Raw genomic sequence first — 20,006 nt, forward strand, 5'->3', positions numbered from 1 at the left:
GTTAGGTTGAGGCCGCCCCGCTCCCCCAATTGGCTGCCATTGCTACTGAGGAATTCTTTCTCGGCTTAGGAGGCTCGGCCAGCCATGCTCTTTGTCTCTAAAGAAGACCGCAGCTCACGAGGAAAGACTATGGAGCAATATCTTTAAAAGGGTTGAGGAACGAAGTTTTTTTAAGAGGGCTGCGACAACGCGGCAGCCTTCACTACCGAGGCGGCGCACACCGCCGAGCCTCGGTAGTTGTCATGGCCGCCATGGGCACGTGACCGTGGCTCGCGCAGGCTTGGTTCCGTCGCTCTAGTTCGGTAGTCCCGGCTTGCCGACTGCCTTCCTTTCTCGTTTGAGGAGTCGGACATTGCCTTTCTTCCCTCAGGACTGCTGTACAGACTCCGAGGAATCTGGTAAGTATGTTAGGAGGCTGGGCCTGTCGTCTCCCCACAGTGCCAAGCAATAGGTCAAGCCTTTTTACACAGGTTCCATAGACTCCCGGATAAGTGGTCTACAAAAGTCTCCTCCTAGTGCCTTCAAACAAATGAGAGAAAGAAAATCCACGTTAGCCCCACGAATCACTGGTAGTAACAAGCTAGGTTCGCTGAATCCCCTTGCCCGCATCTCCACTAGCAGTCGGAGTGTCTCGTAAACTGTACGTAGGGGTTTGTTTAGGCACCTCTGTCCGCCTCTCCCAGTTGGGTAGTATCGGCTTTCCACAAAAATGTCTGTTCAGGAGGGGCTCGCTAGGATATGCGCCTGCGCAAGGTCACGGCATTCAACTGGACTGGGCACCGGAGGAAGAGGTTGGGTGGTAAACAGGAAGTGGACCTTCGGTACTCTGGTGGCGGTAGGTGACTCGGGGACCCAGGGTCTCCAGAGTGGGGGACCATTGTCGGTAATCAGACTTTTCTTGTGGCAGCCGGTTTCGGCGGCAGGCTCGATCAGACTGTTGTGCTGCGTGGCTTTAAAGACACCTTTCCTTGCATCTGCAGGTGGGTGTGTCGTCTTTCTACCCCACCCTTCGAATTCTTGAAAACCGGACTGCGAGTCTCTCCCGGGAATAGATCGGGCAAGGGCAGAAGACACAGTATTTACCCTCTTCGTTCCTAGAGTAAAAGTGTACGGAACGTAAAACATTTTCAGCCACTAAGTGGGAGGGCGCGCTAAAATAGTATTTGTGAAAAATTTAAACTCACAATCAAGTGTATTGTGTGCCATAATTTCTAGGAGGCTTGGTTTATATGTACAGAGATGCTGTATTAGTTTACATACGTTATAAAGGAGGTTTAAATGGATGATGTTTAGAAGGTTATATATTTTTGAAGCCCTTGTTAATTGGGTTGAGTCATAAGTGAACTTACTCAATTTTTCACTGGGTGCACAATGCACTTTCTCTTCCTTAAATATCTGCTGCTCTCCAAAGGCGGTTTTGCCATGAATAACTAAATATAGTAAGGGAGATACCTAAAGTAGGTATTTTTTACATTGAGCAGCCCACGCTTTTTTCCCAATAAGAAAAGTTAATTGACAACATTGTATAATGCTTTCAAATTAATTAAATCTCACCGAATTTCTCCTTCTGGGATCTAACTGCCATATTTAAGTTTTCAGCTTTGCCTTCCTGTATTATCTTCACTATTCGCACAAGGACTTTTAAGCAAGTGGGACACACTTTTTTTTTTTTTTACCGGAAAGGTGTGAAACTTAATTTTTTTCAAGTTGGAATTTCATTTAGGTAGTTTTTTAAATGTTTTGGTTTTTAAGAATCGATATATTTTTAAAATTTATTGACATAGTTGATTCACAATGTTGTGTTAATTTCTTCTGTACAGCAAAGTGACTCAGTTATACATACACATATTCTTTTTCATTACAGTTTATCACAGGATATTGAACATAGTTCCCTGTGCTATACAATAAAATCTTGTTGTTTATCCATCCTGTATACTAGTTTAGGCTTCCCTGGTGTCTCAGTGGTAAAGAATCCTCCTGCCAGTGCAGGAATCGCAGAAGACATGGTTTTGATCCATGGATCCAGAAGATCTTCTTGGAGGAAATGGCACCCCACTCGTGTTCTTGCGTGCAAAATCCCATGGACAGAGGAACCGGGTGGGCTACAGTCCATAGGGCCACAGAGTTGGACACAGCTGAGCAACTGAGCACGCACACGTGCATACATTGATTCTTATTTGCTATTCTGTCAAAAATATATTTATTATAGAACACATGCTATACCCAGTTAGTTGGCCTCAGCAGTATCACATGGGAAATACAGTTAATTTAAGGCCTATTTCTTTCAAGTAACGTTGGCAGTCTAAATAGGGGTCGCCATTTGAACCTGTTTTGGAATTACATTTTCCTGGTCCTATGCCTGTTATATTTTCAGCTGTCCAACCAAAGTCCAGTGCTCTGCTACTCAAAAGTGTAGACTGGGAACCAGCAGCATCAACTTCTGAGGTCTACCCCAGACTGTTAATCAGAACCTGCATTTTTAACAAGAACTCCCACCCCTTGGCGCAAGGTGATTTCTATACACAGTAGAGTTTAATCATTATGGCTCCAGCATGTTTAACATTGCAGTTACTGTGAGCATATTTCCAAATACTTTTTTTTTTATACGCCTTACCTAAATAAACATAGGCTGCTATAAATAGACAACTGAAACAAGGTTGACTGTGGCAGTGAAGTATTTTTTATATATGTCTGTTTTATATGTTTTTATATGAAAGTATCCTATGGTAATTTAAAATTTTTACTTAATATTTTAGTACTATTTACATTGCTTATTAAATGTTTTAGTTTTTATACATTTTTGTCAGTAGGAAACATCTGGAGAAAATGACACATTGGTTTCATAGGAACCCATTAAAAGCCACAGCTCCTGTCTCTTTTAACTACTATGGTGTAGTCACTGGCCCTGGTGCTTCAAAAATTTGCAGGTAAGTGTTAGCCCATCTCCACAAATACTGATTGAGCCACTCTTAGGTACAGGGTCCTTTTATAGGGCCGTGAATAGTGCAGAAGTATGTAACACGCTGTCCCTAACCTTAGACTCCTTGTTGTTTAGTCTTGAAGTCCTGTCTGACAACTTACAAATGATGTGTGGAGAGTTAAGTCATAGATTATTTAAGCTGGGTCCTAAGTTTTAGATCAGTGAGTGAGTCCTGAAGAGGCTAAAGCAATTACAATTAAAGCGTTAAGATACAGCAGTACAAGAGACTCCACAAAGTCATATTTGGATATTGTTGGATATTGACCGGATAGTAAATTAATTGAGTTCTGAGCGGGGAGAGAGTTCCCTTTGACCTGAAATAGCCTTCAGGTTGTTCAGTAGGAGAGAGGACTTGAACTGAGATTTAAATGAATTGTATGTCTTAGATCGGGGTTGCCAGACTGTGTCCTTTAGATTGGCCCACAGCTTGTTTTTATAAATAAAATTTTATTAATTAGAACACAGCTGCCACCCCCCTCCCCATTTACAGATTGTCTTTGTGTGCCTTCCCTCTTTACAATAAGGTTGAGTATTCCCAAATGAGACTTTATGGCCCACAAGATCTAGAGTATTTATCTTCAGGCCATTTACGGAAAGAGTTTACTGATCCCTAACTTAGATAGTAAGAAGGGAGAGGAGAAAGTCGTTTCTGTTAGGAAAACCTTTGTTCTAGGGAATGTGAATAGAGCAGTTTCGCTGAGAGATAGATACAAGAGATACAGAGAGATACAAGAGATATAACAAAAGAGATAGGTATAAGAGAGATTTTGAAGGCGATGTCAACTTGCCAGATTGACTGATTTGCTCTGAAAAGCTGAAAAGAATTCAGTGTATGAGATTTAGAACCTAGATGATCAAGACATTGGTGGTATCATTAAAGGAAAATTAAAAGAATTGCTGCTTTTAGTGGAAAGAAGTAATCAGAGCAGAAGGTAGGAAAACTGACGTATTGATCTAGATCAGGAGTTAGCAAATTTTTTCTGTAAAGGGTTAAATACTGTATACATTTGTATATATTTTAGGCTTTGCAGGCTATACACAGTCACAATTGAATTATTCTTTTTTATTTTACAGAAATAAGCTGTGGGGCATATAAAAACAAGTTATAAGTTGTAGTTTGCCAAGCCCTAATCTTAGACTCCTAGACTGTTGTTGTTGTTCAGTTGCTAAGTTGTGTCCTACTCTTTGTAACCCTATGGACTCCAACAGGCCAGGCTCCTTTGTCCTCCACCATCTCGTGGAGTTTGCTCATGTCCATTGTGTGGGTATTGCTATCTAGCCATCTCATCCTCTACTGCCTTCTTCTCTTTTTTGCCCTCAATCTTTCCCAGCATCAGGGTGTTTTCCAGTGAGTCAGCTCTTCGCATCAGGTGGCCCAAGTGTTGGAGGTTCAGCTTCAGCATCAGTCCTTCCAATGAATATTCAGGGTTGATATCCTTTAGGATTAACTGGTTTGATCTCCTTGAGCTCAAGGGACTCTCACGAGTCTTCTCCAGCAGCACAGCGCAAAAGCATCAGTTCTTTGGTTCTCAGCCTTCTTTACGGTCCAACTCTCACATCTGTACATGACTACTGAAAAAACCATAGCTTTGTCTATATGGACCTGCTAGACATTGGTCCCAGCTTAACTGTTTCATCTGTGGCATTGGGCAGGTCTCTTTAACTCTTTTGGGTCTAGTTACTCATCTATAAAGTTAATAACCTAAATTAGATACTTCTAAGGTGCACTTTTCTCAAATTTTGTCATTTTAAGATGAATTTAACTTCACACAAGTTGGTTTTCAGGTAATGACTGAATGCCTACTTGGAAATAGCTGGCGAAATATTTGAGCCTAGAGTAGGCCTTAAGGATTCAAATTGTTTTCGTAGTCCGGAATGACTCCCTCCCAGCCTTTAATTAAATAAGCCAACAATGGCAGATTCATAAGGTAGCCCATCCCATTTTTGGTCAGCTGCATATAGTTGTTGGTATATACTTTCTTGAATCAGCCTCCTTAGAGTTAGTACCAATACATAAACACTCCATCTGGACCATACAGGATTAAGTTTGTGCTCCCTTCTAAATATTACTGCTATGTTACAGTTCTTCTGAATCTTAAAAGTATTTGAAATGTTAGTATTATTTCACTCAAGAAAGAATTTTGAGTATGTGCTCTATTCCAGGCACTTACTAAGTTCTGGATATACAGTCCCTCCTCTTGCTGCTTACAGCTTAGTCTTTCTTTAGTTATTCACACGCAGTTGTCTTCAGTCCTTCTCTGTGTAAATGATTTCTGGATCCCTTACTAAGCAAGCTGCCTTCTGAAATTAGATGGAGAACTAAAACAGGACCAAGTTAGAGCCGTCGATGTAGATCTAGGATTAGATGTAAAGCCGTCCTCGTAGATGAGACCTCAGAAGAAAGAAGAGCAGGGAGCCAAAGACTGAACGCTGTTGGAGGTGGGAATACAAAGGGGACATGGAAGAAAATAGAGGGGTAACTTGTAGAGATAAGAGGAGAATTGGAAATTTTAGTGCTATTGGAATCAAGGGAGAAAAGAATTTTGGAAAGAAACAATAAGTGTCTGCCACATTTATTGCTGCAGAGAATCAAAGGAGCCAGGAGATGAGGGAGCATTTTTAAAATAACTAGTGGTCTCATTTTTTTTGCATATTTATGTGTGTTGTATTATAGAATGCAATTTTAAAATATGATTTTGTACTTATGTCAAATGTCAAACTTTGAAATTTTAAGAGGATATTAAAATTATACACAAAAGTTAAATTTTCAAAAAACTATTATTGTGAACTGGATGGATTAATGTACTCATTCTTAATTCCTTCCTCCCATCTTAAATGCTTGTGTTAGTTTGATTATTTTAAATTAAAACTTGGAGTGCATTTTTTTATTACATAATTGCATTCATGATTTACCCCTTTAATTGGACTGAACTTATTTTAGTATAATTTCTAAAACAATCATTACTAGAAATTTCACTTATCTCCATTGTTAGTCCTAATTAAATTCATTCCTGTATCTGTAGAAAGGACTTAGAGGAGGGTTGTGTACCTGTGTTTAAGCTTTTACAGTTGAAACTTTTTAGCCATATTTACATAGATTCATTGTAACATAGCTTACTTTACTATCTGTTTCTGTCTCGCATAAGTGACCTGAGATCATCTAGAGCACGATTGCTTGAATTGTTCACTGATTTGAGCTGTAATCCAGAAATGATGAAAAATGCAGCAGATTCGTATTTTTCACTTTTACAAGGTTAGTTTATTCAAATGAATTTAAGTTTTTAAAAAATCAGCTATGGAGAAGTCCAAATTTAAGCAGTCTTCTAGGCTATATCTTTTGGTATGCTTGAGTTTCAGAAATGTGAAAATGTAAAGGTGGTACGTGGTCTTTCTAACATTTTGAAGATTAAATGTGTGTATATTTCATATTATGTTACCTTAGGAGAAGGGGAGAGGGGTTGGGGGTTTCTTTCAGGTACCTGAAAAAGTCATCTGAATAATGTTCTAAAGAGAACACTCATTGTTTCTTGTAAAATTTAAAATGTTGTCTTCCTTTTTCTAGGTTTCATTAATTCATTGGATGAATCTACCCAAGAAAGCAAGTTACGATACATTCAAAATTTCAAGTGGACTGACACATTGCAGGGACAGGTTCCAAGGTGAGCAGCATCAACGGTACTAAATTGAAACCATTTTTGTAACTATTTAGACAGTGGTTTAACTCATAGCTTCGGTATTAAAGAAACAAAATGTAAACCTGGTCAGCATTTTCCGTTCTCAGGAAATTAATGAAAAAATGTTGACCTAAACTTCTAATACAGTCTTTATCAAGTAAAAGCAAAATTTGTTTCTCCTGGATCACATCTGTTTTTGAGATAATCAATGTTAAATGTTAACTAGAATTGTGAAGCCTTGCTTTTTTTGTTTTTAACACCAAAAATATTTTGTACTGGGACATAGCCAGTTAACAGTGTTAACGGTAGTAACAATGGTAATGATAGTTTCAGGTGAATAGCAGAGTGACCCAGCCATGTATCCATTCTCCCTCAAACCCCCTCTCCAGAGTTCCATGTGCTGTATAGTAGGTCTTTGTTGGTTATCCATTTTAACAGCCTTGACTTTTAATAATACACAAAGAATGGTTTGAGAATTTGAAATCTGCATTCCCAAAATTGGCCTTTGCTTCCATTCAAGCAGAGCTGAGTTTTGCTTTCTCCTTCCTTTTCTTTTCTGATGGAGAGTTCAGAGGTCTTCGGTCACTCTCCCTCTTTTTTCCTCCCTCATTCCACCCCAGCTCCATACTTTTTAGACTCACAGTACTATGTTTATTTTTCTGTAATTTGAGTGTTTCTGCTGTTTTTAAAAACTTCCCCTCAAAACTTTATCAGTCACCTGAGACTAGTTAGATTGTAACAGGAAGCTGATTATAATCATGCTGAATTTTTAACTACCTTTTTTTAAAAAACACCATTGGGTTCTGGGTGTTCTTTCCAAAAAACTTTTGTTTTGTATTGGGGTATAGCCATTAACAATGTTGTGATAGTTTCAGGTGAACAGTGAAGGGACTCAGCCATACGTATACATGTATCCAGTCTTTCCCCAAACTCACCATTGGGTTCTTTAAATTGTCATATATCTCGATGTCTCGATGTGCTTTAGAGTGACCATTTTTTTAAATCAGAAGGGAAGAAAATGGGGATTGCTGAACAGCCAGGGCAGGCATCACAGTGGAGGGGGTGTGGAATTTGGATTCATACACATGGAGATGCAACCGCAGAGCTTCTGTTATGTGAATATTTGCTTCCTCAGCTATATGTTGGGGTTATAGGTATAGGGCTTCTGTGAGCAGCAAAATAGGAAATCTTACGTTAAGGGACTAATGTAATGTCAGACATTGAATAGACATTCAGTAAATGTTAGTTTCCTTTGTTCCTTTGGAATATTGTGTGTGGAATTCATAAACTGGGTAGGAAGTTAGGGACCATGAATCCCTTCCAAATTTTAACATTTTGGGATACCAAGGTTTTCTGAGTAAGTTCTCTTTTTCTATTTTTATTTATGTACCCCTTTGTACTTCGTCTACACTTGAAGGAATATTTATCTTAAAAACTTTTCTTTAAAAGAATCAAAGCTCTATCATTAAATTACAAAACTTTGGCAGATTCTAAAGTGTTTCCCATTGGATAAATTTGACAGTTTTTCCTACTGTGCTAAATTTTTATTCCTTTTAACAACATTTCTCAGCATAGTTTTATGAGACGGTGAAGAATTAATTATATGATAAAGGTCTTAAGTTATAATGTTGATGATTCAGTACATCTGAGATTTTTAAGTTATTTTATCCTTGATTGCTGCTTATTCAATGGAAAGTGTGCTGTGAGTGTATCTGATCTGAAAAGTATCAAGTAGCTGGAGTGTTCGGGAGCAAGGTAGATTGAAAGAAACAAGGGGTGGGCAAGAGAGAGCTCTTCATGAGGCTTTTATATAAATTAACAAAACTATTCTATTACTAAAGGTAAAGTCACACATTTGATATGCCTCCTGGGTCACCATTGCTGGAATTACTACATGTAGTTACAAGACCTAATTCATTGGAAAGCTCTCAGTGCTGAAAAATATAAGCTCTTAAACTTGGCATTAAATTTGTTTTGGCATGAGAAACGTTTAAGGCGTTTGTTCATAACTGTCATATTTTGATGTTATAGCATATTAAACAGGATCACTTTTAAGTCATTTTTGAATTATATGTTTTGTAATGAATCTTTTTTTTTAATCTAAAAAGTTTCCATGTCTCTGTTCATTTTAAGATGGAGACAACAATTAAATAAAACGTACAAAGCAGAGTCACAATTCTAGTTTCTTCCCTTTGAATAATTTTTCTGTATCGTTAGTATTATGTGTGTATATTAAGGGTATTACTTCTGGTTATGTAAGGGTATTCTGGTTTTTTACTTAATCATTTGAGAGAAATACAGTAATGTATGAAGAATTTTCAGGATCTTAACAGTAGGGAACAAAAATATTATCTTCTTTGTTTTATAAGCTTTTTACCATCTTTGTGTTGTGTTTAGTGATAGAATCTGAAGGAAACAAGATGTAAAATATGCTTATCTTTAAGACCTTTTTTTGGGTAATATACTGATTGACTTAGCATTCACAGTCTTCTGCAGGTTCACATCTTGGCTTTTAGTTCTCTTGTTCCTTGACTTCTCTTTATAAATTGGCAACTTCAATCACGCTAGTTAGGTCACTGGTATCAGAAAAATCTTTATCCTTTCTTGTGCTTTAACAGTGTCATTCCTTCATCTGGGATGTCTTTGTGCTTCCCTTCTAGCCATCTTTCAAGGCACAGTTCAAATTCTGTTTATACCAGTAAGCCTTCAGTCATTCTAGCCTATAATCTTTCCTCTGAAATCTGTTTTCTTAAAATATGGTAGTTGCTCCAGAAGCAACAGGATACTTGTTAAAAACGCAGATTCTGCACACTTCCTAGACTTTTTTTTGTAAGATAAGTTCCAGAAATCTGTGTTTTTAAAGCTGTTCAGTGTACAGTAACCTGTGGGAACCACTGTTCTCATGTTTACTGTTAGGAAGTACATACTGGACCTTCATGTTGTCATTTCTTGAATTTTTGTTTTTAATAGAGGATAATTGCTTTACAGTGTTGTCTTGCTTTCTGCTGTACAACACTGTGAATCCCCCATAAATATACATATACCCCTTCCCTCTTGAGCTTCTCTCTCACCACCCCCATCCCCATAGTCATTTATTGCTAATTATATGTGTGCTTGTGTCTTATCTCCCCACCAGTATTAAATACAAGGACTCTCTTCGTTTTTTCAGTGGGTATTTAGTGCTATGATTTTGGGTAAGATTTATAGCAGGCTTCATATAGAGATGTCTTAATCATGGATAGTACTTAATGATCATGTTTATAATTCTAGTGCCCAGCAGGATGCTGTTTTTGAATTAATTTCCATGGGATTTAATGTTGCTTTATGGTATACCAAATATGCTTCAAGACTGGCTGGAAAAGAAAAGTAAGTTAAAAGGAGAGGGTTGTATGCATATGTACTATTTTTCAAATATTTCAAGCCTCATGGTTAAAAAAGCCTACTGATTAAAGTACCACTTCTGATAAATGTAAGGTTACCTCATAATGTTGGTATTTTTAAGTACCAGAATCACAGAGCCTGCTGTTAAAAGCAAAAACAGTTTTAATAATATTGTCATGGGGATGGTCTTTATAACTAAAACCTCAAACTATGAAGAGAGAAAGGTTGACTATTTGACTACATAAAAGAACCATAAACAGAGTTTAAAACAAATGACAGATGGGCCTAAGAAATTGTGGAACATCTGACAGATTGTTTTTATAATCTCTGCTGTTACAAATCAACAGAGAAAAGACCAACAAATCAACTGAAAATAAGCAAAGGACATAAACAGGCAATTCACCAAGAAAGACAAAGGCTTATAAGTATGTGAAAGATGTTTTGAAGGATTAAGGGATTGAAATAAAATGAGATACAATTTTTACAAGAGTACAGGTGAATGTTAGCAATAGAAAACTGGCAACTACCAACTGTGATACAGCTGAACATGGGAATAATAATATGCAGCCATTTAAAAATGGGGTTGAATTGTATGTGCTGATGTAAAATAGTGTCTGAAGTAATTTAGGTGATTAAAACAAGAGTAGAGTGAATACTGTGTATGTATGTGTTTTTCAAGTATGTGCATGCTTTACATGTATATTGATTTATGCTTGTTTATGTATGAAAATTATGGGGAAGGAAAAGCAAGAAGCCTTTGTTCAGACCCCTAGACAGGAGCTCTTTTTCACTTGTCATCTCTTCTTTTTGGATATTTTTCATGTGCATTTTTTAGTTTTCTAAGTGTTAAGTCAGATTTTTTAAAAGGAAGAAAACATAGTAAAAAACACACGATTGACTTTTGCAGTTTTATGAGAATATATTAGTTGTGGGTTTTAATGCCAGAAGCAGGATTCATCCTGTAGCTAACGTCACCTCTCTCCTTCAGCATAACAGAGGATGAAGCAAAAGAAGTCCATCGAAGCTTAAAAATTGCAGCTGGGATTTTTAAACATTTAAAGGTAACAATAATAGAATATATTCTTAATACTTTAATTGTTGAAATAATTTTTATTTCCTTCTTGGGATGAAGGAATTATTTAATCATGTAAAAAGAACTAGTATGTGTTGTTTTCCTTATGTTAAGTACCTTGTTGACGAGTGCACCCAAGTAACAATATTGTCTCCACTTCAGAAAATCATCCATGACTTTTACAATTAGATGACGCAGGTGGTACTTCACTGCTTGTTTTTCTGTCTCTTCTGAAAAGATAGGAGAAAGCAAAACACAAAAGTTGATAGTTCTCAGCATTTCTCCTTGCTGTCTGCCTCACTTGCCAGGAGTATTCATGATTCTGCAAAATGGAATTTTCTGAGTATATTCTCTGTATTAGAGTGAAAATGCTAGCAGGTCAGTCAGTATATGCTAATTATATTAAATTTCTTGGAGATGTGATGGGAATAAGGGAAAAGACTAAAATGTTTTCCAACCAGAATTACCCCCACTTCATTCTAATTAAACTAGTATTTACTGAAGCCTCCTGGAAGCCAGTGTTGCACTTTCTCATGATGAGATAGATTTATGGTGATGGAAAGAGCTGTGATCCTGAGTCTGCTACAGAATTGAGCTTCTTTGTATCTACTAGTGGTAATGTGAATAAACAGTTCTGGTTCTCATGCAAAAGGGAACTAGGTTACCATGTCAGTGAAACATTTTCTAAATTGAGAATATGACTTGCATATCTAAGCAATTTATTATGACCCAGATTTTGCTCTTGAATTTATCTTTACAAAAGTTTATAAAAAAGCTTTAAAATTTCAGTGTACGGGAACTTTTATTCTCTGTAAGCTTCATATTGCTCCTTTATACACAATTTTTATTTGTACCCTAAATTTCTGATAAATTCCCAAATCAGGTGTCTCATAACTTCCATTTTCTTTATCTCTAACAACTGAGTTAAAATTTGGCTTCTTTGTTGTTTTTTGTTTCTGTTTTTCTCTCTCAGGAAAGTCATATCCCAAAGCTCATTACACCTGCAGAAAAGGGGCGGGATTTAGAGGCACGACTTATAGAAGCTTACATCATCCAGTGTCAGGCTGAAGCTCAAGAAGGTATCCTAAATATTGTAAGATTTTTGTTGCTGTTGTTGCTGAAGAATTAGCATTTCACTCTTCCTTTTTAAAAATCAGTTATCTGGAATTAAGTTTCAGAATTTGGAAAATTTATACTGAGGAATGACTTTTAGCATTGCCTCCATTTTTCGTTAGCAGGAAAGGACTTACAGTTTAATGACTGTTAAGAGGAGTCTGATTTCATGCATTTCTGGCAGCATAAAATTAAGTCTGCAACTCATCTTTGTGTCACCAGCTTTTTTTTTCTCTTCCACTGTTTGGCTTACCTTGAAATCTTCACTTTTGAATGGCAGGAAATAAAGAGTTATGTGAAAATAATGAGACTCCATAGGCTTTTGTTCTTCTTTATTTCAAACTCTAGTGCCCTGAAAGTATTTGTTTCCTCTTACATCATGCGATTCAGTGGTTTTCTGTGAGTACTAAGTAGCTAGTGATTTACATAAGGAAATGATACCAGAACCAACAAACTCAGTGTTTGGTTTGTTTACATTTGTATTTTCTATAGCTTACTTTTCATGTTAAAACTTTTAACAAAAAACTTACATGGATTAAAATCCTGATAGATAGGAGACTGTCTTTTGCTTTTATAATTGAACTTAAGGTGAATGCAAGTGAACTTAATCCTACAATACACTTCATTGTGTTTTGGTTATAGTAACAATTGCTCGAGCAATTGAGCTGAAACATGCTCCTGGACTAATTGCTGCTCTGGCATATGAAACAGCCAATTTCTATCAGAAAGCTGGTAAGTTTACAGTTCTGTTTTTTAGTCTTTAGGTTTTCACAGTAAGCTGTTGGCTTAGTAGGCAACAAGCAAAATCAAAGGACTTTCAGATCGTTTCATCATTTGCAAAGCTGGAATAATATGTACATTATTTTATTATTTTATTACTCTTTTTTAAAAGAAAAGAATTACAGATGTTCACGGTTGATAGGCTCCATACCGTCTAGTGAAAAGGACAGTGCTGTTCTTCTTAACCAGTTATGTCTAATAATTAAACAATTGTTTTTCTTTTGAAGTGTTTTTGATCTTTATAACTTTATATTACTGTCCTTATTTAGACAAGAAACTGAAATCCAGAGAATTAGCATAACTAATTTGTAATTTAACAGCTTGCAGGTATGAGGCTGGGATTAGTGCTCAGGTCTTCTCAATCTGGTTTTCTTTTCAGTCACTTAAGAAACATGCATATGTTCCTGTTTATGGGATTGGTACCCTTTTAGTTGCTGAGTGTACCAATTCGCAGCCTAGGAAAGAAGAAAAACATGTAACCACATTATTATAGCATGAAAAAGGTGTTGTTACAGGGGTGAAATAAAAACCTAAAGGATCTGGGTATGCTAGAGAAAGCTTTCTAAAGGAAGTTGGTGGTTTAGCCTGATTTTGAAATAGAAATTCTAGGTTTGCTTGAATGCTTTAGCTTATGGAAAGATAAGAAAATTTTGTAGTACGTACAGAGATAAGAAAGAACTTAGTGCATTCTGGAACCTTTAGACAGATGCTCTTAGCTGAAACAGAATGAGTGGTAGGAGCAAAGGGTAGGAAAGTATGCATGTGTGAGATTACAAATTGATTCATAAGCCTGTGTAAGAAGTTTGGCCTTTGTTCAGTAGCTGTTTGGGACTCCTTAAAAGATAAAACTGATGAACTCCTTAAAAGAAGTAAAAGTGACTTGATTGGGTTTGAATTTAAGAGCCCTATCATTGCAAGCTGAAAAATGGGCCTGCTAGTGAAGTAGTAGTAAGGCTGACCATAATCACTTCTTCCTAAGTACTATGGACGAAATAATGAAAGCTTTGACAAAGACAGGAGAGGAAGAAATAGATTGGAGAGGTGTTGGGCAGGAGATATGATCATGCGTATTTTATACAAGATGCAGCGGTGGGGTGGTGAATAAGGGTTAGGAGAGTATCCTTGTTTCTGACTTGGATGTCTAGAGTACTCTTTGTATTGCTGTTTATATAAAATATTTAAAAGAGATACTCTGATAGTATTCATATTTCTCTTGAAGTTCTCAGTCATTTCTATTTTTATCATTATCTCCAACTTAAATTACATGAATCATCAAATCAAAGAGGTGCCCTGGTATTTAACCTGTCTTACTGTGTAGTGAAAGGATAGTTATGGGAAAATGAATCACTGTAAATAAAGCAAAGTTTTTAAAATGTAAATGCTTGAGTTTCAGGTGTGAATGGCATTCTGCTTTTAGCATCTGAACACATGAACTAAAAGTCTTCTAGTGAATCAGGGTGAAATTATATTTTGCTTTTTAAAATGTAACCTTAGATCATGCTTTATCCAGTTTGGAGCCTGCATACTCTGCTAAATGGAGAAAATATCTTCACTTGAAAATGTGTTTCTACACAGCTTATGTAAGTATTTTTCACCCAAAACAATGTGGGTTACTGTCTCTTGAGCCCCTTGAGTGCCAATTCTGTCATTTGTCCAGGCTCTTCGTTAGCATTTTACAAATAATAGACAGCTCTCAGTAAATGTTCCCTGACAGTCAGTGCAACCATTGTGGAGTAAAGTGGGTGGAAGGAGATGATGTAGAGCTGGGTTATAGCAGTGGAATTGCTGTTTGATTCAAACCCACTTAAGCTGCAACCTTCTGCAGACTTCATAAGACTTCTGTATAATTTTGTCCTGTTCATTGGGAAAGGTATTTACTAATTCTAATCTTAAGACTTAACCATGCAATATACCAACCTGGGTTGGTGAAGAATCATTAATAAAATTTCTTATAGCTTATAATCTGCTTTTAGACACACTGCGTAACACCATGTGCAATCCCAGATTTGATGTAGATATTTGAAGAGTAAATAGCCTACTCTAGGCTGGCAACTTTTTCTTAAAACCTGGTTAGTCCTTAATCTCAAAGTCCTCCTTCCTTCTCCCCTCTGCATTAGCTTAGTAATTTCCCTCCTTTATTCACTCTGCCCTGTTTTTTTTCTGTATACCAACAGAGATGGGGGTTAGCTTATTCAAGGAAAGAAGGGATTGCATTGATTCTTCCAACAGTGGACAAAAGCATTTCTTTATCTGATGCATATAGAAAACAGTGACAGTGAAAAGCATCATTTGAGAAGAGAATGAATAAAAATTTGTGTGTTTTTTTTTTAATCAGGCTTATTGTTATCATGGTCAGACTTTGTTGGCTAGTGATAAATGTGGTGAAGCAATCAGGTCGCTCCAAGAAGCAGAAAAATGTAAGTATCCCACCAGAATATTAACTCCCCTTTTAAAAACTAATGTTTTATCAGAAAGAGGAATAGGCAGTTAAAAGAGATTTTGGCTGAGATCATGAAAGGGAATGAGATTAAGGGAAGTATTGAAGAAACTAAAGAAGTGCTTCAAAAACCTCAAACTTCTAGAACATACCTACCTACCGCTTAACACTATTGTTGGTACTGCTCTTACACTAGGTAAAGAGCATCTCTGATGAATAGTGTTTTTAGTATAAATAATTGATTATAATAATTGATTATGTAATTGATTATAATTTAGTATAATAATTGATTATAATCAAATAACTTTATATCCTTTCACATTCAGTTTATGCAAAGGCAGAAGCATTATGCAAAGAATATGGAGAAACCAAAGGACCTGGACCAACAGTCAAACCTTCGGGACACTTGTTCTTTAGGAAACTTGGAAATCTTGTGAAGAACACTCTAGAAAAATGTCAGCGAGAAAATGGATTTATGTGAGTACAACTCAATATATGATTTTAGTAATATTGATAATGGTATAGTGTATACAGCCAGCCCTCTGTAGTCTATGGGTTCCACATCTGTGAGTCCACCAACTACTGATGTGTAAAGAAATATTCAGGGGAAAACAATTCTAGAGAGTCCTCAAAAGCAAAACTGCAATTTGCTGCAGGCCAGCCACTATTTACGTAGTATTTACCTGAGTTCAATCCCTGGGTTGGGAAGATCCCCTGGAGAAAAGAAAGGGTGCCCACTCCACTATTCTGGCCTAGAGAATTCCATATAGTCCTTGGGGTCACAAAGAGTCGGACATGACTGAGTGACTTTCACTTTACGTTCTAATAGATATTTTAAGAATGTAATACCTAGTAAGTATCTCAGCCTAGAGATGATTTGAAGTTTACAGGAGGAAGTGTAGGTTATATGCAAATACTGCTTCAGTGCATATAAGGAACCTGAGCATCTGTGGATTTCAGTGATGAGGATCCTGGAACCAATCCACCAAAGATACCAAGGGACGACTATATTTATAATGTTTAAATAGTAATATTGTTTAATAATACCACAGTTTGTTATCTCTATTCCTATATGTTTCATATCAAGTTGCATTTAAGTTGAGCATTAATTTTCCATTTAAATTGTTGATAGAATTCACTTATGTTGAAACTAACTTTATTCTGCTTCTGATAATGACCCATAAAAGCAGATTTTAAAATACACATGAATTGTTAACTTCAGCCCACTTCTGCCGTCCTTTCTCTTACCTTTGTTTCTCTGCCATCCCTTCTCCATCTGTTAAGCACATATTAATACTTATCTTCTGTTGACATATTCATCTCCTTCTAGTTTTGGTCATGTGTAAAGAAGGGAAATCAGTTTTCCATCAGTCCTGTCTAGTTTTGTCAAGCAGTTTTCCATTATTAAATCAGCACTGTTCAAGCTGTAGAAGAGCACCTGTGTAAGCTGGTAGAATTAATTTTGTCTCTTGGGTTCTTCCCTTTATATTCTAGTTCTGGTCATGCTGTGCTCTTCCACTTCCTTGAACATGCCCAGTGTTCATCACCTCAGAAAGCATCCGTGACCCCCCAAAAATGGGTTAATTGCCCCTCTTTTGTGTTTTCACAGCGCGCTACATCCCTCATAGCTTCAGTTACATTGCTCTGTAGTTGACAGGGTTTCTTGACTTCGTCACCTACTTATCTGTAAGCTATGTGAGGCAAGAAATTCTTTTCTGTGTTAATCTATATTAAATCGTCATTTTCTTGCATAGGCTTTTGGACACAGGTAGACACTCAAATAGTTAAAAAATGAATGAATGAATTGCTGTTTATATTTTTTTTGCAGTTACTTTCAAAAAGTTCCAACAGAAGCCCCACAACTGGAACTCAAAGCAAATTATGGTCTCGTAGAACCTGTACCTTTCGAATTTCCTCCTCCAAGTGTGCACTGGACACCAGAAACATTGGCTGCTTTTGATCTCACCAAAAGACCCAAGGATGACAGTGTATGAGATGGATTGTTTCCATTCATTCACAGAATTTTCAGAGAATTCAGACTTCACAGTTTGATGTTGTTCTCTAAATAGATAACGTTTGTCTAAATGTTACGTTAGCTAATTACAGTGCTTTGTGTAAAATCTACTGTAGAACTCTGAGATAAACCTCTAGGCCTCAGTTGTCTTCTGATTTCTTACATAGTTGACGGATATGTTTTCAACACATTATCTTGCCATTTTACAGTTTGTCAGAGCCTCTTTTAGGAGGAGTGTGGGAAGACGGGTCTTAAAAGGATGTCTCATCCAATGTTTATAGTGCTATCGCAGTGTTGGTTTTGACTTGGCATAGTGCATGCTATTTGAGGATTTGACCTAATTTCATCATTCTGTGAAATCATCCAGGGGCAAAATAAAACTGCTTCTATTCATTTATATCTTTAAGTATATCTTAGTGTGCTAAATAAAATGGTAGATTAAGTGGAAGTTTTGAGGTTTGGCTACCAAAAGACAAGAGGTCTGTGAAGAAAAGGGATAGGAATTACTTTGCAGACATAGCCCCTTCCTTGAAATTTTTTTTTTTTAATTTTTTAAAAATTGTATGACTGTTTTTGACTGCACTGGGTCTTTGTTGGGGTCCACAGACTTCTCTGGTTGTGGTACACAGGGTCAGTAATTGCAGTATGTGGGCTTAGTTGCCCTGAGGCCTGTGGAATCTTAGTTCTTTGACCAGGGATTGAACCTATGTCCCCCCTGCGTTGGAAGGCAGATTCTTAACCACTGAACCACCAGGGAAGTTCCTGGTTTTGTTTTTTATATATAGTTTTCTACCCATACTAAAACCATTATTCCTAAAAATAGCAATTTTTGCATCCTGTTCAGCCTTTTAAAATAGTCCTGAGAGGTAGCCTGTTAGTGTCACAAGTTATCTTTGAACTTAACGGTTCCACGTTCACAGATCGGTCACTCAGTTTCCCCCTCCTCAGGAAGACTAAGGATACCGTTAGCTTGATTTTTGCCTGCCCATCCAGGTTTGCATCTTCAGTGAAAATGTTGCTTTCTGTTTTGTCTTTAGTTGAATTGGTTGGTATGTAGCTTCTGGCACAGCTTTGGTAGTCTCAGTGATACATTTTAATATATCCCCTTTATATTAGTGTGAAATAGAATAGACCTAGTGTTTGTTTGCCAGATCTTAGTTTATGTACTTACACTGTATTTTTCTTTCTTCCTAGGCTAAACCCAAACCAGAAGAAGTGGTGAAACCTGTGAAAGAACCAGATATCAAACCTCAAAAAGACACTGGGTGCTACATCTCCTAAAATACATTGATCCAGTGTGCACTTTGAATTTCTGTACCAGTGAATAGGATAAACCGTGGAACTTCATGTATCTTGCAATGACTTCTCTAAAGCCTATAGATTAATTTAGTACATTCAGAGGGAATCTTCCTTTAGTTTATTCTTGATTTCTAACACAGTAGGGATGTTTTCTACTTTGTTTCCAAACTCCTTTTGAATCAGGACAACCTGTGGACAATTTTTGTTGCACCTCTAAAGCGCATATTTGGGGACTGGGTTTTTTCTCCGAACATCTGGGTAGTAGTCAGTTTCAGGTTAAACACTATAGGCCAGAATCATGTGGTTTCAGGTGTTTTTCTATCTTCACAAAGAAAAATTTATTTTCCTTCCTCTTATTTGATACCAGAAGAATGACAAGAATCAGTTTTTAACAGATAGTTTTTTCCCCTCTCCATTATGTCAGCTGGTAGCACAGACTTGTTATATTCCATGTCAGTTATCTTTTCTGGTGGGGAAAAATATTACTTTCAGTTAAGGATCAAAAAATCTTCATACCAAATCATTTACACGTGTTGGAGTCTATAACTTACTCATTACGTTTATAGGTATATTAAGACCATCCAAAAACTTAACTCCTCTGCTGGTAGCCCTGCACTTCATTTCAGCCTCAATAAACAAACCTACAATATTTTTTAAAGTAGTTTTTGTAGTGGATTTTTTTTTACCTAGGGGACAGAACTTTGTAACAGCTCTTAGTGTTTCTATGTGAGAAGACAGTGAAATGTTTTTGTAGAAGTCATATATTGCATGATGAGAAGAAGGAACTTGAAAACTAAACAAAATAGGTTGTCCTGAATTATACTTGGTAAATCTCTACTTCTTTGTTGCAGAAGTTAGAGTAATGCCTTTGTTAACCTGATTTCAGTGTAAGTGGTTTTTATATAGTTTTCTAATAACACTTAACCTTATCAGAATTGTAATGCTTTAGGTCAAAGGCCATAGCAAAAACTTAGCCAACAGATATGGTATATCTTAAAAACAGCTTGTAATATTTGAAATAGTTTAGTATATACACAATTCTGGGAAATAGTGGATATTTAATACTTTAACAAGGATCACCCCTGTAGATTTATCTTCCTTTGAGTTTCCTAGGGTGTTAGCTAATTTTTCTATTATAAATGACAGGTTGGTTCAAATAATAGAAATAGTAGTATATGTTAAGAGCTTACTCCATGCTAGGCACTGTGCTGAGCACTTACATAGATAAACCTTTGAATCTACACAGCAATTCTGTG

The 20,006-nt window shown here is 36.7% G+C and overlaps 1 protein-coding gene across 8 annotated transcripts; it reads left to right on the plus strand.

The window, feature by feature from the left end:
- On the plus strand, nucleotides 17-19,411 carry BROX (BRO1 domain and CAAX motif containing). Of its 8 annotated transcripts, XM_018060187.1 has the most exons (15): nucleotides 17-398; nucleotides 908-980; nucleotides 2,375-2,509; nucleotides 2,811-2,927; nucleotides 6,127-6,233; nucleotides 6,543-6,639; nucleotides 9,925-10,020; nucleotides 11,024-11,096; nucleotides 12,081-12,186; nucleotides 12,863-12,952; nucleotides 14,495-14,580; nucleotides 15,336-15,417; nucleotides 15,764-15,914; nucleotides 17,266-17,425; nucleotides 18,646-19,411. In XM_018060187.1, exons 4-15 carry the CDS (start codon nucleotides 2,827-2,829, stop codon nucleotides 18,730-18,732), a joined length of 1,236 nt encoding a protein of 411 aa, XP_017915676.1. In that variant the 5' UTR covers nucleotides 17-398; nucleotides 908-980; nucleotides 2,375-2,509; nucleotides 2,811-2,826; the 3' UTR covers nucleotides 18,733-19,411. The 8 variants fall into 8 exon arrangements, with proteins under 8 accessions (XP_017915676.1, XP_005690552.1, XP_005690555.1 ...); XM_005690495.3 differs by lacking the exon at nucleotides 2,375-2,509; XM_005690498.3 differs by lacking the exon at nucleotides 908-980.

Source organism: Capra hircus, chromosome 16 (assembly GCF_001704415.2).
Source record: "Capra hircus breed San Clemente chromosome 16, ASM170441v1, whole genome shotgun sequence".
Taxonomy (NCBI): Eukaryota; Metazoa; Chordata; class Mammalia; order Artiodactyla; family Bovidae; genus Capra; species Capra hircus.